The sequence below is a fragment of the Melanerpes formicivorus genome, unplaced genomic scaffold (assembly GCF_026170545.1).
Source record: "Melanerpes formicivorus ecotype bairdi unplaced genomic scaffold, bMelFor1.0.p_v2 SCAF_34, whole genome shotgun sequence".
Lineage (NCBI taxonomy): Eukaryota > Metazoa > Chordata > Aves > Piciformes > Picidae > Melanerpes > Melanerpes formicivorus.
Window position 1 is genome coordinate 1,024,744 of NW_027142386.1, and position 19,840 is coordinate 1,044,583.

Here is a 19,840-nt window from a genome sequence, read left to right on the forward strand (position 1 = left end):
GGGCGCTGCCGCGGCGGGCGGCGATGGGAGCGTGAGTTGGGGGGGGGCGGAGGGGAGGGGGCTGTTGCCGCGGTAACCGGGGGCGGAGGGAGGGGAAAGGGAGGGCCGGGGGCGGAGGGAGGGGAAAGGGAGGGCCGGGGGCGGCTTCGTGAGGTAATGGCTGGCCTGGGGGAGGGGGGCCGGGAGGCGTCACGGGGGGAGCGCCGTGGCTGGAGGGCAGGGGTGATGGAGTCCCGTGGAAGTGGGGGGCGGGGGGGTCTGGCTGGGACCTCCCCGAGGTGAACCTCGCTCCTTGCTAGGAGGGGACCCCCACCCCCCCAGCTGTAAGGGACCCCCCTCACTGTGAGAGTCCCCCCGTGAGAGGGACCCCTCGCTATGGGGGGGGATTCCCTTGCTCCTCGCTGTATGACCCCCCCCCAGCTTCCCCTGGCTGCGAGAGACTCCTTGCCCCCTCCCCTCATTCCCCCTTCTGGGAGGGACCCCCCCGGGGAATGACCTCCTCCCCATCTGGCAGGCACCCCCTGCTCTCCAGCCCAGCTGCTGAGCCCCCTCCTCGCATTGACCTTCGTCATCGTTCCCCGTCCCCCCCCCCCAGACCTCCCCCTGCCATCCCCATACCCTTTTGGGGTGCTCAAGCTGGGTGCCTGGCAGGGGTTCCCCACTCTCACATCCCTCTTTTTTTGCCTCCCCCCCTCGCAATTTTCTTTTGCTTCCCCCCTATTTCTTTTTGTCTTCCCTCCCTAGTTTGTTGGTCTCTCCCCCCCCCCCCCCCCCATTTAGTTTGTTGGCCTCCCCCTCTTTGCTGGGGAGGAAAGCAGCTCCCCAGCCACAGGCTGCCTGCTGAGGAGGTCCTCACAGGGAGCCTCTGGTGCTCTCACAAGGAGGCTCTGGGGCTCGTTTGGACCTGGCTCACCCACTGGGCTCAGCCCAGGGACTGAATCAGTGCCATCAGAGCAGGGAGCACTGGGACCAGTTCTGGCTTCCCAGTTTAAGAGAGGCTGGGAGAGGCTGGAGAGAGGCCAGGGGAGGCTGTGAGGATGATGAAGGTCCTGGAGCAGCTCTGTGAGGAGCAAAAGCTGAGAGCCTGGAGCAGAGCAGCCCCAGGTGGGGAGCTGAGCAATGCTCAGCAAGAGCTGAAGGAGCTGTGGGGGGCAAGAGGCTGGGGCCAGACTCTGCTGAGTGCTGCCCAGGGCCAGCACAAGGGGCACAAAGTGTCAGGCAGGAGGTTGGAGCTGAGCAGGAGGAGAAAGTTGTTTGGTGTGAGGGTGCTGGAGGCCTGGAGCAGGCTGCCCAGGGAGGTTGTGGAATCTCCTGGGGTGGAGAGCTTGGACCCCTAGGTGCTGCTGCAGGGGGGGGGCTGACCACTGTGAGCTCTCTGCTCACTCCTGCTTGAAGGGAGAGCTCAGAAGACAAAAGCTTTGCCCCCTCCCCCAGCACAGGCTCCTTCAGCCTCCCCCTCTCAGCCCCAGGCTTGCTGCCACACTGATGGTGATTAAAGCTGGCAGCCCTCAAGGGACCCTTGAGCCTCAGCCACCTTCTGCAGGAGAACTAATTTCCTGCTCCAAGAAGCAGGGCTGCAGTTCTTCCCCTGGTCCCTCGCTGCTGGGGGGGGTCAGGGTGCCTCGAACCCCTTAGGCTGCAGCTCCCCAGCCCAGTGCTGCACCACAGCAGCTCCTCAGGGCTGCCTGGGAGGCCTCCCCAAGGGGACCTGCAAAGGAACCTTCTCAAGCTGGCATCAGAGGGACTTCCTGGATGACTGAGGGCACCCTCAGGCAGCCTGCTGCTGGCACCCAGCTGGGTGGCAGTGAGGATCTGCTGGAGGGGCAGGAAGGCTCTGCAGGGGGCTCTGGCCAGGCTGGAGCCATGGGCTGGGGTCTCCTCTGTGAGGTTTAACAAAGCCAAGGGCTTGCTGCTGCCCTTGGGTCCATGGAGGCTCCAGGCTGGGGGCAGAGGGGCTGGAGACTGCCCAGCAGGGCCCTGGGGGTGCTGGGTGCCAGCTGCTGAAGATGAGGCAGCAGTGCCCAGGGGGCCAAGAAGGCCACCAGCAGCCTGGCCTGGCTCAGTGCCCTGCCTGCAGGTAGGTTGGAACCCCTCCAGGCATGGGGACTCCAGCAGCTCCCTGGGCAGCCTGTGCCAAGCCCTGAGCACTCTGGCAGCACAGAAACTGTTCCTTATCCCCAACCTGACCCTCGCCTGCTGCAGCTTGAGGCCATTTCCTCTCATCCTATCCCTCGTTCCCTGGGAGAGGAGCCCAACCCCCCCCGGGCTGCAGCCTGCTCAGGGAGCTGCCGTGTGCCAGAAGGTCTCTCCTCAGCCTCCTCTTCTCCCCTCTGAACCCCTTCAGCTGCTCCTCCCCAGCTCTCTTCTCCAGACCCTTCCCCAGCTTCATCCGGGGGGGATGTAACCCTGGGGAGGAGGCAAGGCTGCAGCTGGGGGAGGGTCTCGGCTCGCTGTGGCTGGAGGTCTCTGCCTTGTTGGGTGTGAGGTGCAGCCCCTGCCCCCCTCCACCGCTGCCTCCTGGGGGGCGAAGGTGATGCCTGCAGAGGGGCTGCGTGGGGCTGGCGTGCGAGGAGCTGTTCCCTTGAGGTTCTCTCTGTGTTTCACTGCCCCTCTGCAGGCTCTGAGCCCCCCTCCCCCGGCGGCTCTTGCCCTTCAGCTCCCTGCCGGAGGGGCGCAGGATGAAGGCGGTGCTGGCCAAGGTGCTGTGCCTGCTGGGCGTCTGCGTGCTGATGCTGGCCGGCTCGCTGCTGCCTGTCAGGCTGCTCCAGGCTGACTCCGAGAAGGCTCCGCGCTCCAGGAGGCTCCTGGCGCTCTGCAGCTCCTTCGGGGGTGGAATCTTCCTGGCCAGCTGCTTCAACGCCCTGCTGCCGGCAGTCAGGGAGAGGGTGAGGAGCTGCCCCTGGCCCAGGGAGGGCTTTGCTCTGCCCCTTACCCAGGGAGGGCTTTGGCACTGCCCCTGGCCCAGGGAGGGCTTTGGCACTGCCCCTGGCCCAGGGAGGGCTTTGGCTCTGCCCCTGGCCCAGGGAGGGCTTTGGCTCTGCCCCTGGCCCAGGGAGGGCTTTGGCTCTGCCCCTGCCCCAGGGAGGGCTTTGGCTCTGCCCCTGCCCCAGGGAGGGCTTTGGCTCTGCCCCTGCCCCAGGGAGGGCTTTGGCTCTGCCCCTGGCCCAGGGAGGGCTTTGGCTCTGCCCCTGGCCCAGGGAGGGCTTTGGCACTGCCCCTGGCCCAGGGAGGGCTTTGGCTCTGCCCCTGGCCCAGGGAGGGCTTTGGCTCTGCCCCTGGCCCAGGGAGGGCTTTGGCACTGCCCCTGGCCCAGGGAGGGCTTTGGCTCTGCCCCTGGCCCAGGGAGGGCTTTGGCTCTGCCCCTGGCCCAGGGAGGGCTTTGGCTCTGCCCCTGGCCCAGGGAGGGCTTTGGCTCTGCCCCTGGCCCAGGGAAGGCTTTGGCTCTGCCCCTGGCCCAGGGAGGGCTTTGGCACTGCCCCTGCCCCAGGGAGGGCTTTGCTCTGCCCCTGGCCCAGGGAAGGCTTTGGCACTGCCCCTGGCCCAGGGAGGGCTTTGCTCTGCCCCTGGCCCAGGGAGGGCTTTGGCTCTGCCCCTGGCCCAGGGAGGGCTTTGGCTCTGCCCCTGGCCCAGGGAGGGCTTGGCTCTGCCCCTGAGGGGTGAGTAAATGTGGGGAGGCACTGCAGCAGCTGTGAAGGGACTGGTGACAAGGGCTGGGGGTGACAGGATGAGGGCAAATGGCTGTGAGCTGGGAGAGGGGAGACTGAGACTGGAGAAGAGGAAGAAGTTGTTGGCAGTGAGGGAGGGGAGGCACTGGCACAGGCTGCCCAGGGAGGCTGTGGCTGTGCCCTCCCTGGAGGTGCTCAGGGCCAGGCTGGATGAGGCCCTGAGCAGCCTGGGCTGGGGGGAGGTGTCCCTGCCCATGGCAGGGGGTTGGACCTGGATGATCTTGAAGGTCCTTTCTGCACCACCTCCAGGGATGCTTCTCTGGGCAGCCTGTGCCAGTGCCTCCCCACCCTCAGAGCAGAGAGCTCCTTCCTGCTCTCCAGCCTGAGCCTCCTCTGCCCTGGCTTCCAAGCACTGCTCCTTGGGCCCACCGCTCCCCTCCTACCCGAGGGCTGCAGGGGAGGGGGATCAGAGCACCCTGGGCCAGCTTGGTGTCCATTCAGAGCCCTGGGGCTGCAGCAGGAAGGTTTCCCTGGGGGGAGCTGATCCCCTGTGGCTCTCTCTGCTCCCTTGCAGCTGGATGAAGTTCTCAGGCAGGGCAACCTCACCGTGGGCTACCCAGCGGCTGAGAGCGTCCTGGTGGTCGGCTTCTTGGCCACAGTCTTTGTGGAGCAGCTCATCCTGACCTTCCAGAAGGAGAAGCCTTCCTTCATTGACTTGGAGACCTTCAATGCTGGCTCAGATGTGGGCAGTGACTCTGAGTATGAGAGCCCCTTCATCTCCTCCCCCCGGGGGGAGCCCCCCCTGCACGGCCACCCCCGCGGCCTCCAGCGGCTCTCCCGCTCCGGCCCCCTGCGCCTCCTGGGCTTGCTCTTCGCTCTCTCCACCCATTCCATCTTCGAGGGCCTGGCCCTGGGCCTGCAGGAGGAAGGAGCCCAGGTGCTGAGCTTGTGCCTGGGGGTTGCCATTCGCCAGACCCTGGTGGCAGTGGCCTTGGGCATCAGCATGGCCAGGAGCGCGCTGCCCCTGCGGGACGCGGCGAAGCTGGCGGCGACGGCGAGCCTGATGGTGCCCCTGGGCATCAGCATCGGCATGGGCATTGAGAGCACCCAGGGTGCAGCCAGCAGCATCATCTCCCTGCTCCTGCAGGGCATGGCTGGGGGCACTTTGCTGTTCATCACCTTCTTTGAGGTCCTGGTGAAGGAGCTGGAGGAGAAGAACGATCGGCTCCTGAAGGTTCTCTTCCTGGTGCTGGGCTACGCAGCTCTGGCTGGCCTGGTCTGCTTCAAGGGGTGAGGATGGGAGTGATGGGAAGCAGAGCTCACCTCCCCTCACCAAACCTCCCCTCACCTCCTCCCCTTCACCACAGCACCAGAGCTGAGCCTCCTCACCAGCCGGGGGGGACGCTGAAGCTCTGCGGCCCCAGCTGGACGCTCGTGCTGGGGGTGATGTTTCCAGGGTGACCTGAAAGGAGGAGAAGAGCTTCCTCCTGGGGTGCTCAGAGAGGAGGCATGGCCCACTGGAGCTGTGCCCCCCAGGTGGTGCCCCCTGCCCTGCAGCAGCTTGTGGTGGAGGTGGCTCGATGCAGACACTGCAGAGCCTGCTGCTCAAGCTGCCTTCGAGGAGCTCCTCCAGCGTTTGGCCTCCTCTGAATCCCCACAGCCACCTCCCCCTCCCCTCCCTTTCCCTCCCCTTCACCCCTTCACTGCAGGAGCTGAGCCTCAGCTCTGCTGCCTGCACTCCTGCTGGGGGAGCTGCCAGGAGGGGAGAAGACACCAAGCCAGAAGCAGGTGGGCTCACAGGGCCTGGGCCAGCTGCTCTAAGCTGCTTCTGCCAGCTTAGGTTGGAGCAAAACCTGCCTGCCAGAGCTGCCAAAAATAACCTCCCCCCCCTCCTGGGGCTGCTCTGGTGCCACAGCTCCCTCCCCAGCACAGCTTCCACCTTCAAGCCACCAGCAGCTCCCAGAGCTTTTGTTTCTCAGTGATTAAAGGGAAAAATGAGGCCAGGCCAAGCTTCCTTCTCTGCCTCCCAGCCATGTGTGGAGTTGTTCCCTGAGGAGAGCCTCAGTGTGTGGCTGGAAGATCCTCTCCCTGAGTGAAAGCTCTTCCCCAGCCCTCTCCAAGCCCTTCTTGAAGCTCTCTTTTTGGGGTGAGGGCCAGGCAGCAGCAGCAGCTCCCAGCAGGAATATTTGACTGGGGAAAGGGGGAGGTTGAAGCCAGCTGAGTTTGCAGGTCCCTTCCAAGCCCAAGCCAAGGATTTTAGGGCTGAGTGATCCTCTGCAGGCCAGGCTGGGTGGGGCCTTGAGCAGCCTGGGCTGGTGGAAGGTGTCCTTGCCCTTGGCAGGGGGGGAATGGGTTGGGATTGGATGGGGTTTAAGGTCCCCTCCACCCCCAAGCAATGATTTTGAGGGCTGAAAGCTCTTTCCAGCTGCTCTGCAGTGAAATGAGTTGAGCTCTCCCTCTCCTCTGGGGGCTCCTCCTGCAGCTCTCCCAGGGCTTGCACAGCTTGTCCTGGAGCTCCATCGAGGCTTCCAAAGGAGAAATCTCCTCCTGGGGGCTGTTGCTGATGTTGTGGAAGGGCTGATCAGAGGCTCCCCGCTGAGCACAAGCAGAGCTCTCCGCGTCTGCAGAGCACAGCTCCCCCCCCGGGCAGCTCAGCCTGCTGCAGATCCCTTTGGATTTGCCCTCCGAGGCAGGCAGCTGGGATCAGAGGCTGGAGCTGGAAACCTGCAGCCCCGGGGAGGGAGGGATGCAGTTAATCAGCCACAGCTTCGTCCTGCTGTGACCAGCAGGGCAAGGGAGGGGATTCTGCCCCTCTGTCCTGCTCTGCCCTGGTGAGACCCCAGCTGCAGCACTGCCTCCAGTTCTGGGGCCCCCAGTGCAAGAAGGACCTGGAGCTGCTGGAGAGGAGGCCCCAGAGATGGTCAGAGGGCTGCAGAACCTCCCCTGTGGGGCCAGGCTGGGAGAGTTGGGGCTGTTCAGCCTGGAGGTGGCTCCAGGGAGACCTCAGAGCAACCTTCCAGGACCTGAAGGGGCTCCAGGAGAGCTGGGGAGGGACTTTGTTCAAAGGCTGGGAGGGACAGGCTGAGGGACAATGGATTTGAGCTGGGAGAGGAGAGATTGAGAGTGGAGATGAGGAAGAGATTCTCTAGAGTGAGGCTGGGGAGAGCCTGGCACAGGCTGCCCAGGGAGGCTGTGGCCTGGAAGTGCTCAAAGCCAGGCTGGATGAGGCCTTGAGCCACCAGGGCTGGTGAGAGGTGTCCCTGCCCGTGGCAGGGGAGGGTTGGAACTGGCTGAGCTTTGAGGTCCCTTCCACCCCAGCCCCATTCTGTGATCTCCTCCCTGTGGAAGAAGCAGGGGCAGAGCTCTGGGGTGGGGGGGGGGGAGGTGCTGCTGAGCCTCCCCAGGCTGTGCAGCAGGCAGGGGCTGTGCTGCAGTCCTCCAGCAGCGTGAGCTGGGAGCAGGGGGGAGGCTGGTGGGGCCGGGAAGCAGCATCTTGGAGGCAGTGGTTGGCCCAGCTGCAGCATATGGAGGCTGCTGAGGCTCAGCTGCCAGCTCCTGGCGCTGCCGGGTTTAATTGCTGCAACCTCCCCGAGTCAATTAATCTTGCTTTGAAAGACCTGGAGTGGAAGGAGAGGGGAGGGGAGGGGGGGACGGGCGGGGGGAGGAGGGTTATTTTGGGCCTCTGATGACACAGATGAAAGCAGGGCCTGATGAGAAGCTAATTCGCCTCGCCCGCGGTGAACCTGGGGCTGTGATTGTGCTGCTGGCAGGCAGCTCCTGCCGGCCGCCGCTCCCGGCCGGGGCTCCTCTGCGCCTGCCGCCTGGGGAGAGGGCTACAGGGGGGAGGGGGATGCTGGGGGTAAAGGGGCACGGTGCCCAGCGACCCTCTCCTTGGGCACAGCCTTCCTCTGCCTCCTGCTTTCTGCACCTAACGCTCTGCCCTGGGCGGCTTGCAGCTCACGGCTGAGCTTCTGCCCAAGCGGTGCTGAAGGAACAGCCCTGAGGTCATGGGGTGGCTCTTCCTCCTCCTGCCTCCCTCCTGTCCTTCCTTTGCTCCCTCCTTCCCTTGCTTCCTTCCCTCCTTCCCTTGCTTCCCTCCCTCCTTTGCTTCCTTTCCTTTCCTTCCCTCCCTCCTTTGCTTCCTCTCCTTCCCTCCCTCCTTTGCTTCCTCTCCTTCCCTCCCTCCTTTGCTTCCTCTCCTTCCCTCCCTCCTTTGCTTCCTCTCCTTCCCTCCCTCCTTTGCTTCCTCTCCTTCCCTCCCTCCTTTGCTTCCTCTCCTTCCCTCCCTCCTTTGCTGCCTCTCCTTCCCTCCCTCCTCTGCTGCCTCTCCTTCCCTCCCTCCTCTGCTGCCTCTCCTTCCCTCCCTCCTTTGCTTCCTTACCTTTCCTTTCCTCCCTCCTTTGCTTCCTTACCTTTCCTTTCCTCCCTCCTTTGCTTCCTTTCCTTTCCTCCCTCCCTCCTTTGCTTCCTTTCCCTTCCTCCCTCCCCCCTCCCTGACCCTATCTCCAGGGGCTGCTGTTCTGAAGCCAAGAGCAGCTCTTGATGCTAAGACATTCCTTAACCACTTCCCAAAGGATCACTTGGGATCCATTCACAGGCAGGGATCCACTGTGGGGCAAGGACTCTCCCCCCCACACCCCCAGCGGCTGGGGGCAGTGAGATAACACCTGGGGGGGCCAAATCCCCCCTTAAATGGGTCAAACCCTCCCCAAAGGAGCCCAATCCCCCCAAAATGAGCCAAACACCCCCAAAACGGGGCAACCCCTCCCAAAATGGGCCAAATCCCCCCCAAAATGGGTCAAACCCTCCTAAATAGGCCAAATCCCCCCTAAAATGGTCCAACCCCCCCCAAAACGGATCAAAGCCTCCCAAAAGGACCCAAACCCCACCCAAGGGGCCCGGGATTGGCGGGGGGGGGGGACGGGGGGGGGACGGGGGGGGCAGCGTGGGACCACCAGCAGGATGCCCACGAAACATGGGGGGGGAGGGAGGGGAAGGGGAGGGAGTCTCCTCCCTGTCACGCGTGTGCCTGTGTCCCCCTCACACTTTCCCCCCTCCCTCGGTCCCCCCCCGGCCGCGGCGTGATTCAGCCCTGCGTGTGCAGCCTCCCCGTTGCGTAAGGCTCGGCGGGGAGCTGGGCGCTGAATGGGAGGGAGGAGGAGCTGCGGCGACAAGCGCTGAGCGGCTCCCATTCATCACCCTCCGCCCCGTAGTAACCCCCCCAGCGGATCGCTCCACGAAGGGGGAGGGCGGGCTGCGGCCATCTGGGGGTGCCCGGCACCGTGGGACCCCTGCCCGGCACCGCGGGAGCCCTGCCTGGCACCGCGGGAGCCCTGCCTGGCACTAGGGCTTGGCTGTCAGCCGCTGCTGCCCAGTGCCTCGCCCCAAGCTTTAGGGAGGAAAGGTCTCCCCTCCTCCAGCAGATCGCTCCACGGTGCTGGGTGCGGGTGGGTTGAGGGGATTTGGGGGTGCCTGGCACCGTGGGACCCCTGCCTGGCACTGGGGTTTGGCTGCCTGGATGAGAGCTGCTCCTGCCCAGTGCCTCGGTGTCGTCCCCCTGCCTCTCCTAGCACATCGCTCCACGGGGGGTGGGCTGCGGGGATTTGGGGGTGCCTGGCACCGCGGGAGCCCTGCCTGGCACCGCGGGAGCCCTGCCTGGCACTGGGGTTTGGCTGTCAGCCGCTGCTGCCCGGTGCCTCGCCCCAAGCCCTGGGGGGGAAAGGTCTCCCCCCGGTTCCTGACACCAAAGCTGTTGGTTCCCCTCGGTGGGGTCAGCAGTGTTGCCCCCTCCCCCTCCTTCCTCCTCCTCCCTCCTCCTCCTCCCTGCCCTGCCCCTGGGGACGTGGTGACAGCCGCGTGGGTGCCGCCGTGCCCTCTGCCCCTGGCTATTAATAGAGGCTGCAGGTTTTAATTGCTGCTGCTGGGGAGGAAGAGGCAGAGGCAGAGGCAGCTCCTGCTCGCTGGCCCCGGCACCAGCGCACCCCCACCCCCCCCAAGTCTTGGGAGGGACCTTCCAACCCCCCACCCCCCCTCAGCTCTGTGGTCACCTCAGGCTCCAGCCCCCTCCTCATGGTGGTGGTGGGACACAGAGCATTGCTCTTGGAAGGCCTGGAGGACCCCACCAGGCAAGAACTGACTCCACTGGGGGTGGGCAGAGCTTGAGCCCAGGCCACAAAGCTGCTCAGGTTCACTCCTTGGGGGGCTGGAGGACCCCTGGAGCAGGAACTGGCTCCCCTGGGGGTGGGCAGAGCTCGACCCCAGGCCATGAAGCTGCTCCTGCCCCAGTCCTTGGGGGGCTGGAGGACCCCTGGAGCAGGAACTGGCTCCCCTGGGGGTGGGCAGAGCTTGAGCCCAGGCCATGAAGCTGCTCCTGCCCCAGTCCTTTTGGGATCCCCCCCGAACAGAAAGTGGGTTGGGGGTCCCATGGTCACCCCCCAAGTGCCACCTGAGGCCCCTCAGTGGGTCACAGAGTTGGCCTTGCCCCAGCTCCATGGTTCCTGGGGGGGCTGGAGGACCTCCCCCCCGCCCCGAGCAGGAGCTGGATCCACCGAGGATGGTCAGACCTTGAGCCCAGCCCAGGAAGCTGCTCAGCTCCTGGTCCTGCTCAGCTGGCACATGGCCTGGGGGCCCCGTGGTCACCCCCCAGGTGCCACCCAAGTGGCACAGAGGGGTTGTGACCCTGCCAGGAGAAGCTCTGCCCCCGGCCAGGGGGCCCTGGGGGGCTCCTGACCCCACTCTGCCACAGGGCCACAGCAGTGAGTGACCCAAACCCTGCGGTGCCAGCGGGCAGGAGCCCCCGGCGCTGTGCGGGTGCCGTGGTGGCAGTGCCACCAGCTGTGTCCCCAGGCCCACCCTTGCTGCCCAGGTCACCCCCGGCTGCCCCAGGGCCACCCTGGCACTGCCGGCTCGGGGAGCGGGGGGGTCGGCATCCCTCTGTCCTGCCCTTGTGTTCCTGTCCCCACCGTGGGGCTCCGTCCCCAGCCCTGTGCCCCTGGGCTCTGGATCCACCTCTGTGTCCCTGCCCCCGTGTCCGTCCGTCCCCATCCCTGTCCGTGTGTCCCTGGCTGGGCATCCACATCCCCAGTGTGTTCCTGGCTCTCTGTCCCCATCCCTGTCCGTCTGTCTGTCCCTGTCTCTATCCCTGGTCCATCTGTCCTCACCCTGTCTGCCCCTCTCCGTTTATCCCTGTCCATCTGTCCCCGTCCCTGTCCGTCTGTCCCTGTCCCCATCCTTGTCCACTTGTCCCCTCCCCTGTCCGTTAATATCCCTGTCCGTCTGTCCCTGCATCCCCTGTCCGTCTGTCCCTGTCCCGCCGTTTCCCGCCGGTCCCCGCCGCTTCTCCCGGTCCCGGAGCCGTTCGCGGCTGGGTCCGGTGGCCCCGGGCGGGGCGGGCGCGGCGGGCGGGGCCGGCGGCGGGGCGGGATCGGCTCTGCGGCGGCCGCACCGCACCGAGCCGTGCCGAGCCGAGCCGAGCCGAGCTCTACCGAGCCTTACCGAACCCTACCGAGTCGTATCGAGCAGCGCCGGTCCCACCGCGCCTAGCCGAGCCCCGCCGCACCGGAGCCGCCGCACCGGGACCGCCCCGGGCCGGGCCATGCGCTGAGGCCGCCGCGCAGCCCGCAGCCAAGGGCGGATCCCGGGCAGGACACGGTGAGGCGGCGAGCACCGCAATGCGACCGGCGCGCCGGGGGGCCGGGGACGGCGGGCACCGGGCGGCCACCGCCGGAGGGGCGAGGGGAGGAACCGGGGACGGGAGGAGGGAGGAAAAGGACAGGGCACGGCCGAGGAACGGGGCCGGGACCCCGGCCCGGGGCAACGGGAGCCTGGTCCCTGCCCCTATTCGTCATCCTGCCCCCTCTGCCGCCCCCTCTGCCGCCCCCCTGCCCCCTCTGCCGCCCCTCCTGCTCCTTCTGCCACCCATCCTGCCCCTGCTCCTCCATCTCCATCCTGCTTCTCCATCCCTCCATCCTCCCCCTCCATCCTTCCACCCTGCTCCTCCATCCTGCGCTTCCCTTCTATCCTTCCACCCTGCTCTTCCATCTCCATCCTCTCCATGCCTCCTTCATCTCCATCTGCTGCCTTCGCTTGCTCCTTCTCCTGCCCTCCACCTTCTCCTGCTCCTTCTCCTGCCCTCCACCTCCATCCTGCCCCTTCTCCTGCCCCTCCACTTTCTCCTGCCCCTTCTCCTGCCCCTCCACCTTCTCCTGCTCCTTCTCCTGCCCTCCACCTCCATCCTGCCCCTTCTCCTGCCCTCCATCTCCATCCTGCTCCTTCTCCTGCCCTCCACCTCCATCCTGCCCTCCACCTCCATCCTGCCCCTTCTCCTGCCCTCCACCTCCATCCTGCTCCTTCTCCTGCCCTCCACCTCCATCCTGCCCTCCACCTCCATCCTGCCCCTTCTCCTGCCCTCCACCTCCATCCTGCCCCTTCTCCTGCCCTCCACCTCCATCCTGCCCCTTCTCCTGCCCTCCACCTCCATCCTGCTCCTTCTCCTGCCCTCCACCTCCATCCTGCCCCTTCTCCTGCCCTCCACCTCCATCCTGCTCCTTCTCCTGCCCTCCACCTCCATCCTGCTCCTTCCCCTGCCCTCCACCTCCATCCTGCCCCTTCTCCTGCCCCTCCACCTTCTCCTGCTCCTTCTCCTGCCCTCCACCTCCATCCTGCCCCTTCTCCTGCCCTCCACCTCCATCCTGCCCCTTCTCCTGCCCTCCACCTCCATCCTGCCCCTTCTCCTGCCCTCCACCTCCATCCTGCCCCTTCTCCTGCCCTCCATCTCCATCCTGCTCCTTCTCCTGCCCCTCCACCTTCTGCCCTCCACCTCCATCCTGCTCCTTCTCCTGCCCTCCACCTCCATCCTGCTCCTTCCCCTGCCCTCCACCTCCATCCTGCCCCTTCTCCTGCCCCTCCACCTTCTCCTGCTCCTTCTCCTGCCCTCCACCTCCATCCTGCCCCTTCTCCTGCCCTCCACCTCCATCCTGCCCCTTCTCCTGCCCTCCACCTCCATCCTGCCCCTTCTCCTGCCCTCCACCTCCATCCTGCTCCATCACTTCCATCATCTCCTTCCTGCCCCTTCTGCTTCTCCACCTCCATCCTGGCACCCCACTGTTCCTCCTGCCCCAGCACCTCGACCTCCACCCTGCCCCTGCTCTACCCCTGCCCTCCATCCCCCCCAGCCCCCTCCCCAGGGACTTGTTTGTCTCCCCCAGGGCTGGGTTCCAAGTGGGAGGATGCTGGGGGGGGGGGTGGTGGTTGTGCAGATCTCTGCCAGCCTGTGCCCCCCCCAGCTGGCACCATCCCCAGGAGCCGAGGGCAGGTCGTGGTCAGGGTCCACAGCCACTGTGTGGGCTTGGGAGGGCTGCTGGGCACAGGCCAGGCTCCATCCGGCCCAGTGCCCCCCACGGTGCCCACAAGGGGGCACAGGCAGGGGCACCACCAGCCCCAGCTGAGCTTTGATGTCCTCAGCCACAGCCTCTGCTCCATCTCCCCTCCCTGGGTGCCACTTCCAGCGTGGGGGTGGGCAAGGGACATTCTCCTGCCCTTGTGCCAGGGGACCCCAGCGTGGCACCGGCTCTGAGGGTGCCCAAGGCCCTGCTGGTTGGGCTCCATCCCCAGCTGCCAGCCCCTTGGCTCTGCAGGCACCAGCCCCTGCCCTGCTGTCTGGGGCCGTGCCAGGGCCTAGGGGCTGCTTGGGGGGACCCAGACTCCCCCTGTGCCACAGGGAGGGGACAAAAAAGCCAGGGGGAGAGGCTGGTGCCCCTGGAGGTGCCCAGCTATGGGGGAGTTGCTGTGCTCAGGGTGGCCTTTGCTGTGCCCAGGATGCCCTTTGCTGTGCCCAGGGTGTCCTTTGCTGTGCTCAGGGTGGCCTTTGCTGTGCCCAGAGTAGCTTTTTCTGTGCCCAGAGTAGCCTTTGCTGTGCCCAGGATGCCCTTTGCTGTGCCAAGGGTTTGCATTTGCTGTGCCCAGGGTAGCCTTTGCTGTGCCCAGAGTAGCTTTTGCTGTGCCCAGAGTAGCCTTTGCTGTGCCCAGAGTAGCTTTTGCTGTGTCCAGGATGCCCTTTGCTGTGCCCAAGATGCCCTTTGCTGTGCCCAGGGTAGCCTTTGCTGTGCCCAAGATGCCCTTTGCTGTGCCCAGGGTAGCCTTTGCTGTGCCCAGAGTAGCCTTTGCTGTGCTCAGGGTGCCCTTTGCACCCTCAGAAACCCAGACCCATGGTGGGTTCTGTTTCCCATGCCCCTCTGATGCCCCTACCTGTGCCAGGGCCGCTGGATGGGGCAGAGCTGGCAGTGCCAGTCCTGTGGCAGGGAAATGGAGGCAGTGCCCAGCTCAGGGCTCAGCAACTTTGTGCCCCCTCAGTTCAGCCCCTGGGGGCTGCATCACTCAGCAGGGGGCACAAGCAGGGCCCCTGCCTGGTGGGCACTGAGGTTTGGCAGCGTGAGGGTGGCCCATGGCTGTGCCACCTGCCCCCCCCCCCCGTTGCCCAAGTCCCTCCAGTGCCCACTGCATCCTTGGGGTAGGAGTGGAGAAGAGGGATGGCAGGGGGTGGCATGGCACAGGGTGAGGTGGGGGAGGGCAGGGTGGTGACAGGGAATGGCACAGGGTGGTAAGGTACAGCACAGGGTGGCAGGGGGTGGCACAGGGTGGCAGGGCACAGTGCAGGGGTGGCACAGGGTGGTAGGGCATAGTGCAGGGTGGCAGAGGGTGGCAGGGCATGGTGCAGGGTGGCAGGGCACAGCATGAGGGCTCTGGTGGTGACCCATGGTGACAGAGCACAGAGCAGGGTGGCACAGAGTGGCAGGGCACGGTGCAGGGGTGGCACAGAGTGGCAGGGCAGCATGGCAGGTGCCAAGGGCTGTGTGTGAAGCAGACTCTCTGTCCCCAGCAGCCAGGCACAGGAGAGCCTGGGCCGGGCACTCTGGGTGCCACCAGCTCCTCGCTGGGCTGGCAGCTGCCCCACAGGGCTGCTCCTGGTGCCCCGGGGTGGGGGGGGTGGTAGTCTGGGGTGCCCAGTGTGCTCCCACCCCAGCAGGGCAGCCTGGGCTGCGGCTGCCCTGCTGGTGGCTGTGGCTGGGCCATATGGGCACAGCAGGCAGCTGGCACAAGCAGCAGCTGGCAGCGGCCCCGGGCGGGCAGCGAGGGCAGCGGTGCCACCAGGGCCCGGCCCCGGGGCAAGGGCAACTCAAGGGCAGGAGGGGGCTGGCAGCACCCCCCCGGGGGGGGTTGGGTTGGTTGGAGCGGGGTGGGGGGGGCTGCGTTCCCAAGAGGGTTGTGAGGCAGGAGCGAGGCTGGGGCTGGAGGGCAGGGGGGAGGTGCCCTGCTCTCTGCTGGCCCAGCCCAAAGCCTGATTGATCCCAAAGCCTGACCCAGGCCAAAGCTGCTGCTCCTGGTGTGACATCCCAAAGCCTGCTCCAACCCAAAGCTTGGTCCCCCCCAAAGCCCTTGCTCCTGGTGTGACCTCACAAAGTCTGCCCCATCCCAAAGCCTGGCCCATCCCAAAGCCTGCTTGATCCCAAAGCTCCTGCCTCTGCTGTGACATCCCCAAGCTTGCTCCAGCCCCAAGCTTGCTCCAACCCAACCCCCTTGCTCCTGGTGTGACCTCCCAAAGTCTGCTTGATGCCAACCCTACCCTGCTTGATCCCCAACCCTGCTTGATCCCCAACCCTGCTTGATGCCAACCCTGCTTGATCCCCAAACCAGTCTGATCCCCAAAACAGTTTGATCCCAAAGTCTCTCTTTGACCCCCAAACCTGTTTGATCCCAAACCTTTCCCATCCCAAACCTTTCCCATCCCAAACCTTTCCCCATCCCAAACCCTTTCCCATCCCAAACCTTTCCCATCCCAAACCTTTCCCCATCCTAAACCCTTCCCCATCCCAAACCCTTCCCCATCCCAAACCTTTCTCCATCCCAAACCCTTCCCCATCCTAAACCCTTCCCCATCCCAAACCTTTCTCCATCCCAAACCTTTCTCCATCCCAAACCTTTCCCCATCCCAAACCCTTCCCCATCCCAAACCTTTCTCCATCCCAAACCTTTCTCCATCCCAAACCTTTCCCCATCCCAAACCTTTCCCCATCCTAAACCTTTCCCATCCCAAACCTTTCCCACCCCAAACCTTTTTCCCCACCCCAAACCCTTCCCCATCCCAAACCTTTTCCCATCCCAAACCTTTCCCCATCCCAAACCCTTCTCCCCCCCCAAACCCTTCCCCACGCCGACTCCCCTGACTCGGTGTCCTGACCTCCCTCCTCTCCCCGCGCTGTGCCCCTGTCCCCCGCAGTGGCCTCAGCGGCTGCAGCCAGCAGCGAGCAAGCAAGCAGCGAGCAGCCAGCAGCGAGCAAGCGGCGAGCAGCCGGCAGCGAGCAGCCAGCAAGCAGCGAGCGCCGCGGGCAACGATGCCAGAGCAGAGCAACGACTACCGGGTGGTGGTGTTCGGGGCGGGCGGCGTGGGCAAGAGCTCGCTGGTGCTGCGCTTCGTCAAGGGGACCTTCCGGGACACCTACATCCCCACCATCGAGGACACCTACCGGCAGGTGATCAGCTGCGACAAGAGCGTCTGCACCCTGCAGATCACCGACACCACCGGCAGCCACCAGTTCCCGGCCATGCAGCGCCTCTCCATCTCCAAGGGCCACGCTTTCATCCTGGTCTTCTCGGTGACCAGCAAGCAGTCGCTGGAGGAGCTGCGGCCGATCTACCAGCAGATCGTGCAGCTGAAGGGCAGCGTGGAGAGCATCCCCATCATGCTGGTGGGCAACAAGTGCGACGAGACGCAGCGGGAGGTGGAGAGCCGGGAAGGGGAGGCGCTGGCCAAGGAGTGGAAGTGCGCCTTCATGGAGACCTCGGCCAAGATGAACTACAACGTCAAGGAGCTCTTCCAGGAGCTGCTCAACCTGGAGAAGAGGAGGAACGTCAGCCTCACCATCGACGGCAAGCGCTCCAGCAAGCAGAAGAGGACAGACAAAATCAAGGGGAAGTGCAGCATCATGTAGAAGCCTCCTCCTCGCCCCACCCCACCCCGCTCCCCCCACCACACACAACCCCCACCCCCACCCCCCGACCACCGCCGCCACCGTCCCCTCCATCCCCCCCACCCCCGCCGCCGCCGCCGGGACTGGCCCGCGCCCCACTTCCGGTCATCCTTTCCCCCTGTCCTCCCTCCCAGCCCCCGCCCCGAGCCTCCTCCCCACTCTCCTAGCCCCCGTCCCCCCCCCCGAGGTTGGACCACGGTCCCCTGGTCCCCCCCTCTGCCATCACTGTGACTGTGCGGGGCCAGCTCGGCGGCCTGGGCTGTGGCGTGGCGGGGAGGGGGCGTGGGGAGGGGTCACGGAGGGGCTGGCCCACCCGGGGGTAGCCCACCCGGGGGTGTCCCAAGCAGCCCAGGGGCGCTCGCCCCCCCCCCCCGCGGCCGCCGCGCATGGGACTGGGGACGCGCGGCCGGGCGCTGCCAGGGGGGACCTGGGTGCACGTCGCCCCCTCCCCTAGGTCCCCCCTCCCCACACTCTGCAGCACAACCAGGGCACCCCCACCCCCATCTCGTCCCCTCCTCGGTGGGGGTCCCCACGACCGTCCTCGTGGGTGGGAAGGACGCTGCCGCGCGGCGGGGGTGCCGGTGCCACCCTCGGGGACGCCGATGCCAACCTGGGGGACGGTGCCAATCCCCACTCGTGCCCCTGCCCCCACGCCATAACCCTCTGCTCCCGCGGGCAGAGACACGGGGCAGGAGCAGCCCTCGCATGGTGCCCCCCCGAAGCCCCCAGCCCCAAGCCTTGTCCCCGCGGCCCCCCCAGCCCCAGCCCTGTCCCTGCGGCCCCCAGCCCGACCCCGGGGCCGCAGCCCGGAGCCACCAGCCCAAGCACAAAGCCTCGGGTCCCAGGGAGGTCCTGACCCAGCACAATCCTGGTGAGCTCCGGGGGGAGACCCCCGACCCCCCCCCGGACCCCCTCCCCAATCCCTCAGGATGAGCCCTGCAAGACCCCAGCCCCCCCCTCCAGCCCCCGTGCCACGGTGAGGGGCGCCCGCCCCAGTGCCCCCCCCCGTGGCCAAGCTGTCCCCTGCCCAACGCCCCCCAGAGTCCCTGCTGTGGGGTGACCTGGCCCCACAGCATGGGGACCCCCTGAGACCCCCCCCCAGCTCTGGTGCAGCCCTGCTTGTTCCCCTCCCTGTGGCCAGAGTGGGGTTCCCCCCCCCGCCCCCCGACGTTGTCACCAGCCCCTTGTCCCCGTGGGGTTTGTCCCCTCCCTCTCTCTGCCAGGGACCCCGCGGGTGTCCCCAAGGGGTGGGGGCACCGAGATGGGGGCCCCAGAGGGGCGTCACTAAGGGGGTGTCCCCAAGATGGAGTCACCCAAGGGGTTGTCCCTAAGGAGTTGTCACCGAGGGGTGGTACCCAGGGTGGTGGCACCCAGGGTGGTGGCACCAAGGTGGAGGTCCCCAGAGGGTTGTCCCCGGGGGGGGGTCCCCAAGGGGTGTCACCAAGGGGGTGTTCCTAAGGGGTTGTCACTGAGGAGTGGTACCCAAGGTGGTGGCACCAAGGTGGGGTCCCCAAGGGGTTGTCACCAAGGGAGTGTCCCCTGGGTGGAGTCCCAAGGGATTGACCCCAAGGTGGAGTCCCCAGTGTGGGGTCCCCAGAGGGGTTTTCCCCTAAGGGAGTGTCCCCAAGGGAGTGTCCCCAAGGTGGTGGCACCAAGGTGGGGTCCCCAGAGGGGTTGTCACCAAGGGGTTGTCCCCAAGGTGGAGTCCCCAAGGTGGTATCTCCAAGGGGTTGTCCCCAAGGTGGTGTCTCCAAGGTGGGATCCCCAGGGGGCTGTCCCCAGGCAGACTGGGCCCCCCCTCGCTGTGCCCAGCTCCCCACACCCACCCTGGCTTTTTCCTGCCCGACCTGGAGCACCCAGGGGGCAGGAGGGCAAGGGGGCAGGGGGCAGGGGGCAGGGGGAGGTGATGCTGTAGCCTTTACTCTAGAAATAGTCTTCCTTCAATAAAGAGATGAGAAACAGCCCCACGAGGAGGCCACGGCTTGGCCCCTGGCCCCCTCTGGCCCCCTCTGGCCCCCTGTGTCCCACTGTGACCCCCTGTGTCCCACTGTGTCCCCCTGTGACCCCCTGTGTCCCCAGACCTGGCCCTGCTGTGTGTGGTGAGTCCAAGCCCGTGGGGACAGTCCTGGCTCTGCTGGGGACATCCCAGCTCCATGGGGATGGTCCCAGCTGCTGGGGAACAGTCCTGGCTCAGAGAGGACATCCCAGCTCCATAGGGATCACCCTGGCTCCATGGGGACAGGGATGCCCCCATGAGGATGGTCACAGCTCTGGGAGGCTGCCATGGCTCCATGAGGACATCCCAGCTCCATGGGGATGCTCCCAGCTCCATGGGGATGTCACAGCTCCACCCCAGCTCCATGGGGATGCTCCCAGCTCCATGGGGATGTCACAGCTCCACCCCAGCTCCATGGGGATGGTCCCAGCTATATGGGGATGGTCACTGCTCCATGGGGATGTCACAGCTCCATCCCAGCTCCATGGGGATGGTCCCAGCTCCCTGGCTCCATCCCAGCTCCATGGGGATGCTCCCAGTTCCATCCCAGCTCCATAGGGATAGTCCCAGCTCCATGGCTCCATCCCATCTCCATGGGGATGCTCCCAGCTCCCAGCTCCATGGGGATGTCACAGCTCCATCCCAGCTCCATCCCAGCTCCATGGGGATGTCACAGCTCCATCCCAGCTCCATGGGGATGCTCCCAGCTCCATGGGGATGCTCCCAGCTCCATCCCAGCTCCATCCCAGCTCCATGAGGATGGTCCCAGCTTCATGGCTCCATCCCAGCTCCATGGGGATGTCACAGTTGCATCCCAGCTCCATCCCAGCTCCATGGGGATGGTCCCAGCTCCATCCGAGCTCCATGGGGATGTCACAGCTCCATCCCAGCTTCATCCCAGCTCCATGGGGATGTCACAGCTCCATCCCAGCTTCATCCCAGCTCCATGGGGATGGTCCCAGCTCCATCCGAGCTCCATGGGGATGTCACAGCTCCATCCCAGCTTCATCCCAGCTCCATGGGGATGTCACAGCTCCATCCCAGCTTCATCCCAGCTCCATGGGGATGTCACAGCTGCATCCCAGCTCCATCCCAGCTCCATGGGGATGGTCCCAGCTCCATCCCAGCTCCAGGGGGATGTCACAGCTCCATCC

At 65.9% G+C, this 19,840-nt stretch overlaps 2 protein-coding genes across 2 annotated transcripts; both read left to right on the forward strand.

Moving 5' to 3' along the window:
* Positions 1 to 134: 134 nt before the first annotated feature.
* On the forward strand, positions 135 to 5,691 carry SLC39A3 (solute carrier family 39 member 3). The gene is made up of 3 exons (XM_068156174.1): positions 135 to 153; positions 2,618 to 2,885; positions 4,240 to 5,691. The coding sequence occupies exons 2-3, from the start codon at positions 2,679 to 2,681 to the stop codon at positions 4,957 to 4,959; spliced, it is 927 nt and encodes a 308-aa protein (XP_068012275.1). The 5' UTR covers positions 135 to 153; positions 2,618 to 2,678; the 3' UTR covers positions 4,960 to 5,691.
* A 5,394-nt stretch (positions 5,692 to 11,085) lies between these two features.
* On the forward strand, positions 11,086 to 18,671 carry DIRAS1 (DIRAS family GTPase 1). Its single transcript, XM_068156296.1, has 2 exons — positions 11,086 to 11,315; positions 15,940 to 18,671. Exon 2 carries the CDS (start codon positions 16,055 to 16,057, stop codon positions 16,649 to 16,651), a length of 597 nt encoding a protein of 198 aa, XP_068012397.1. The 5' UTR covers positions 11,086 to 11,315; positions 15,940 to 16,054; the 3' UTR covers positions 16,652 to 18,671.
* Positions 18,672 to 19,840: the final 1,169 nt, after the last annotated feature.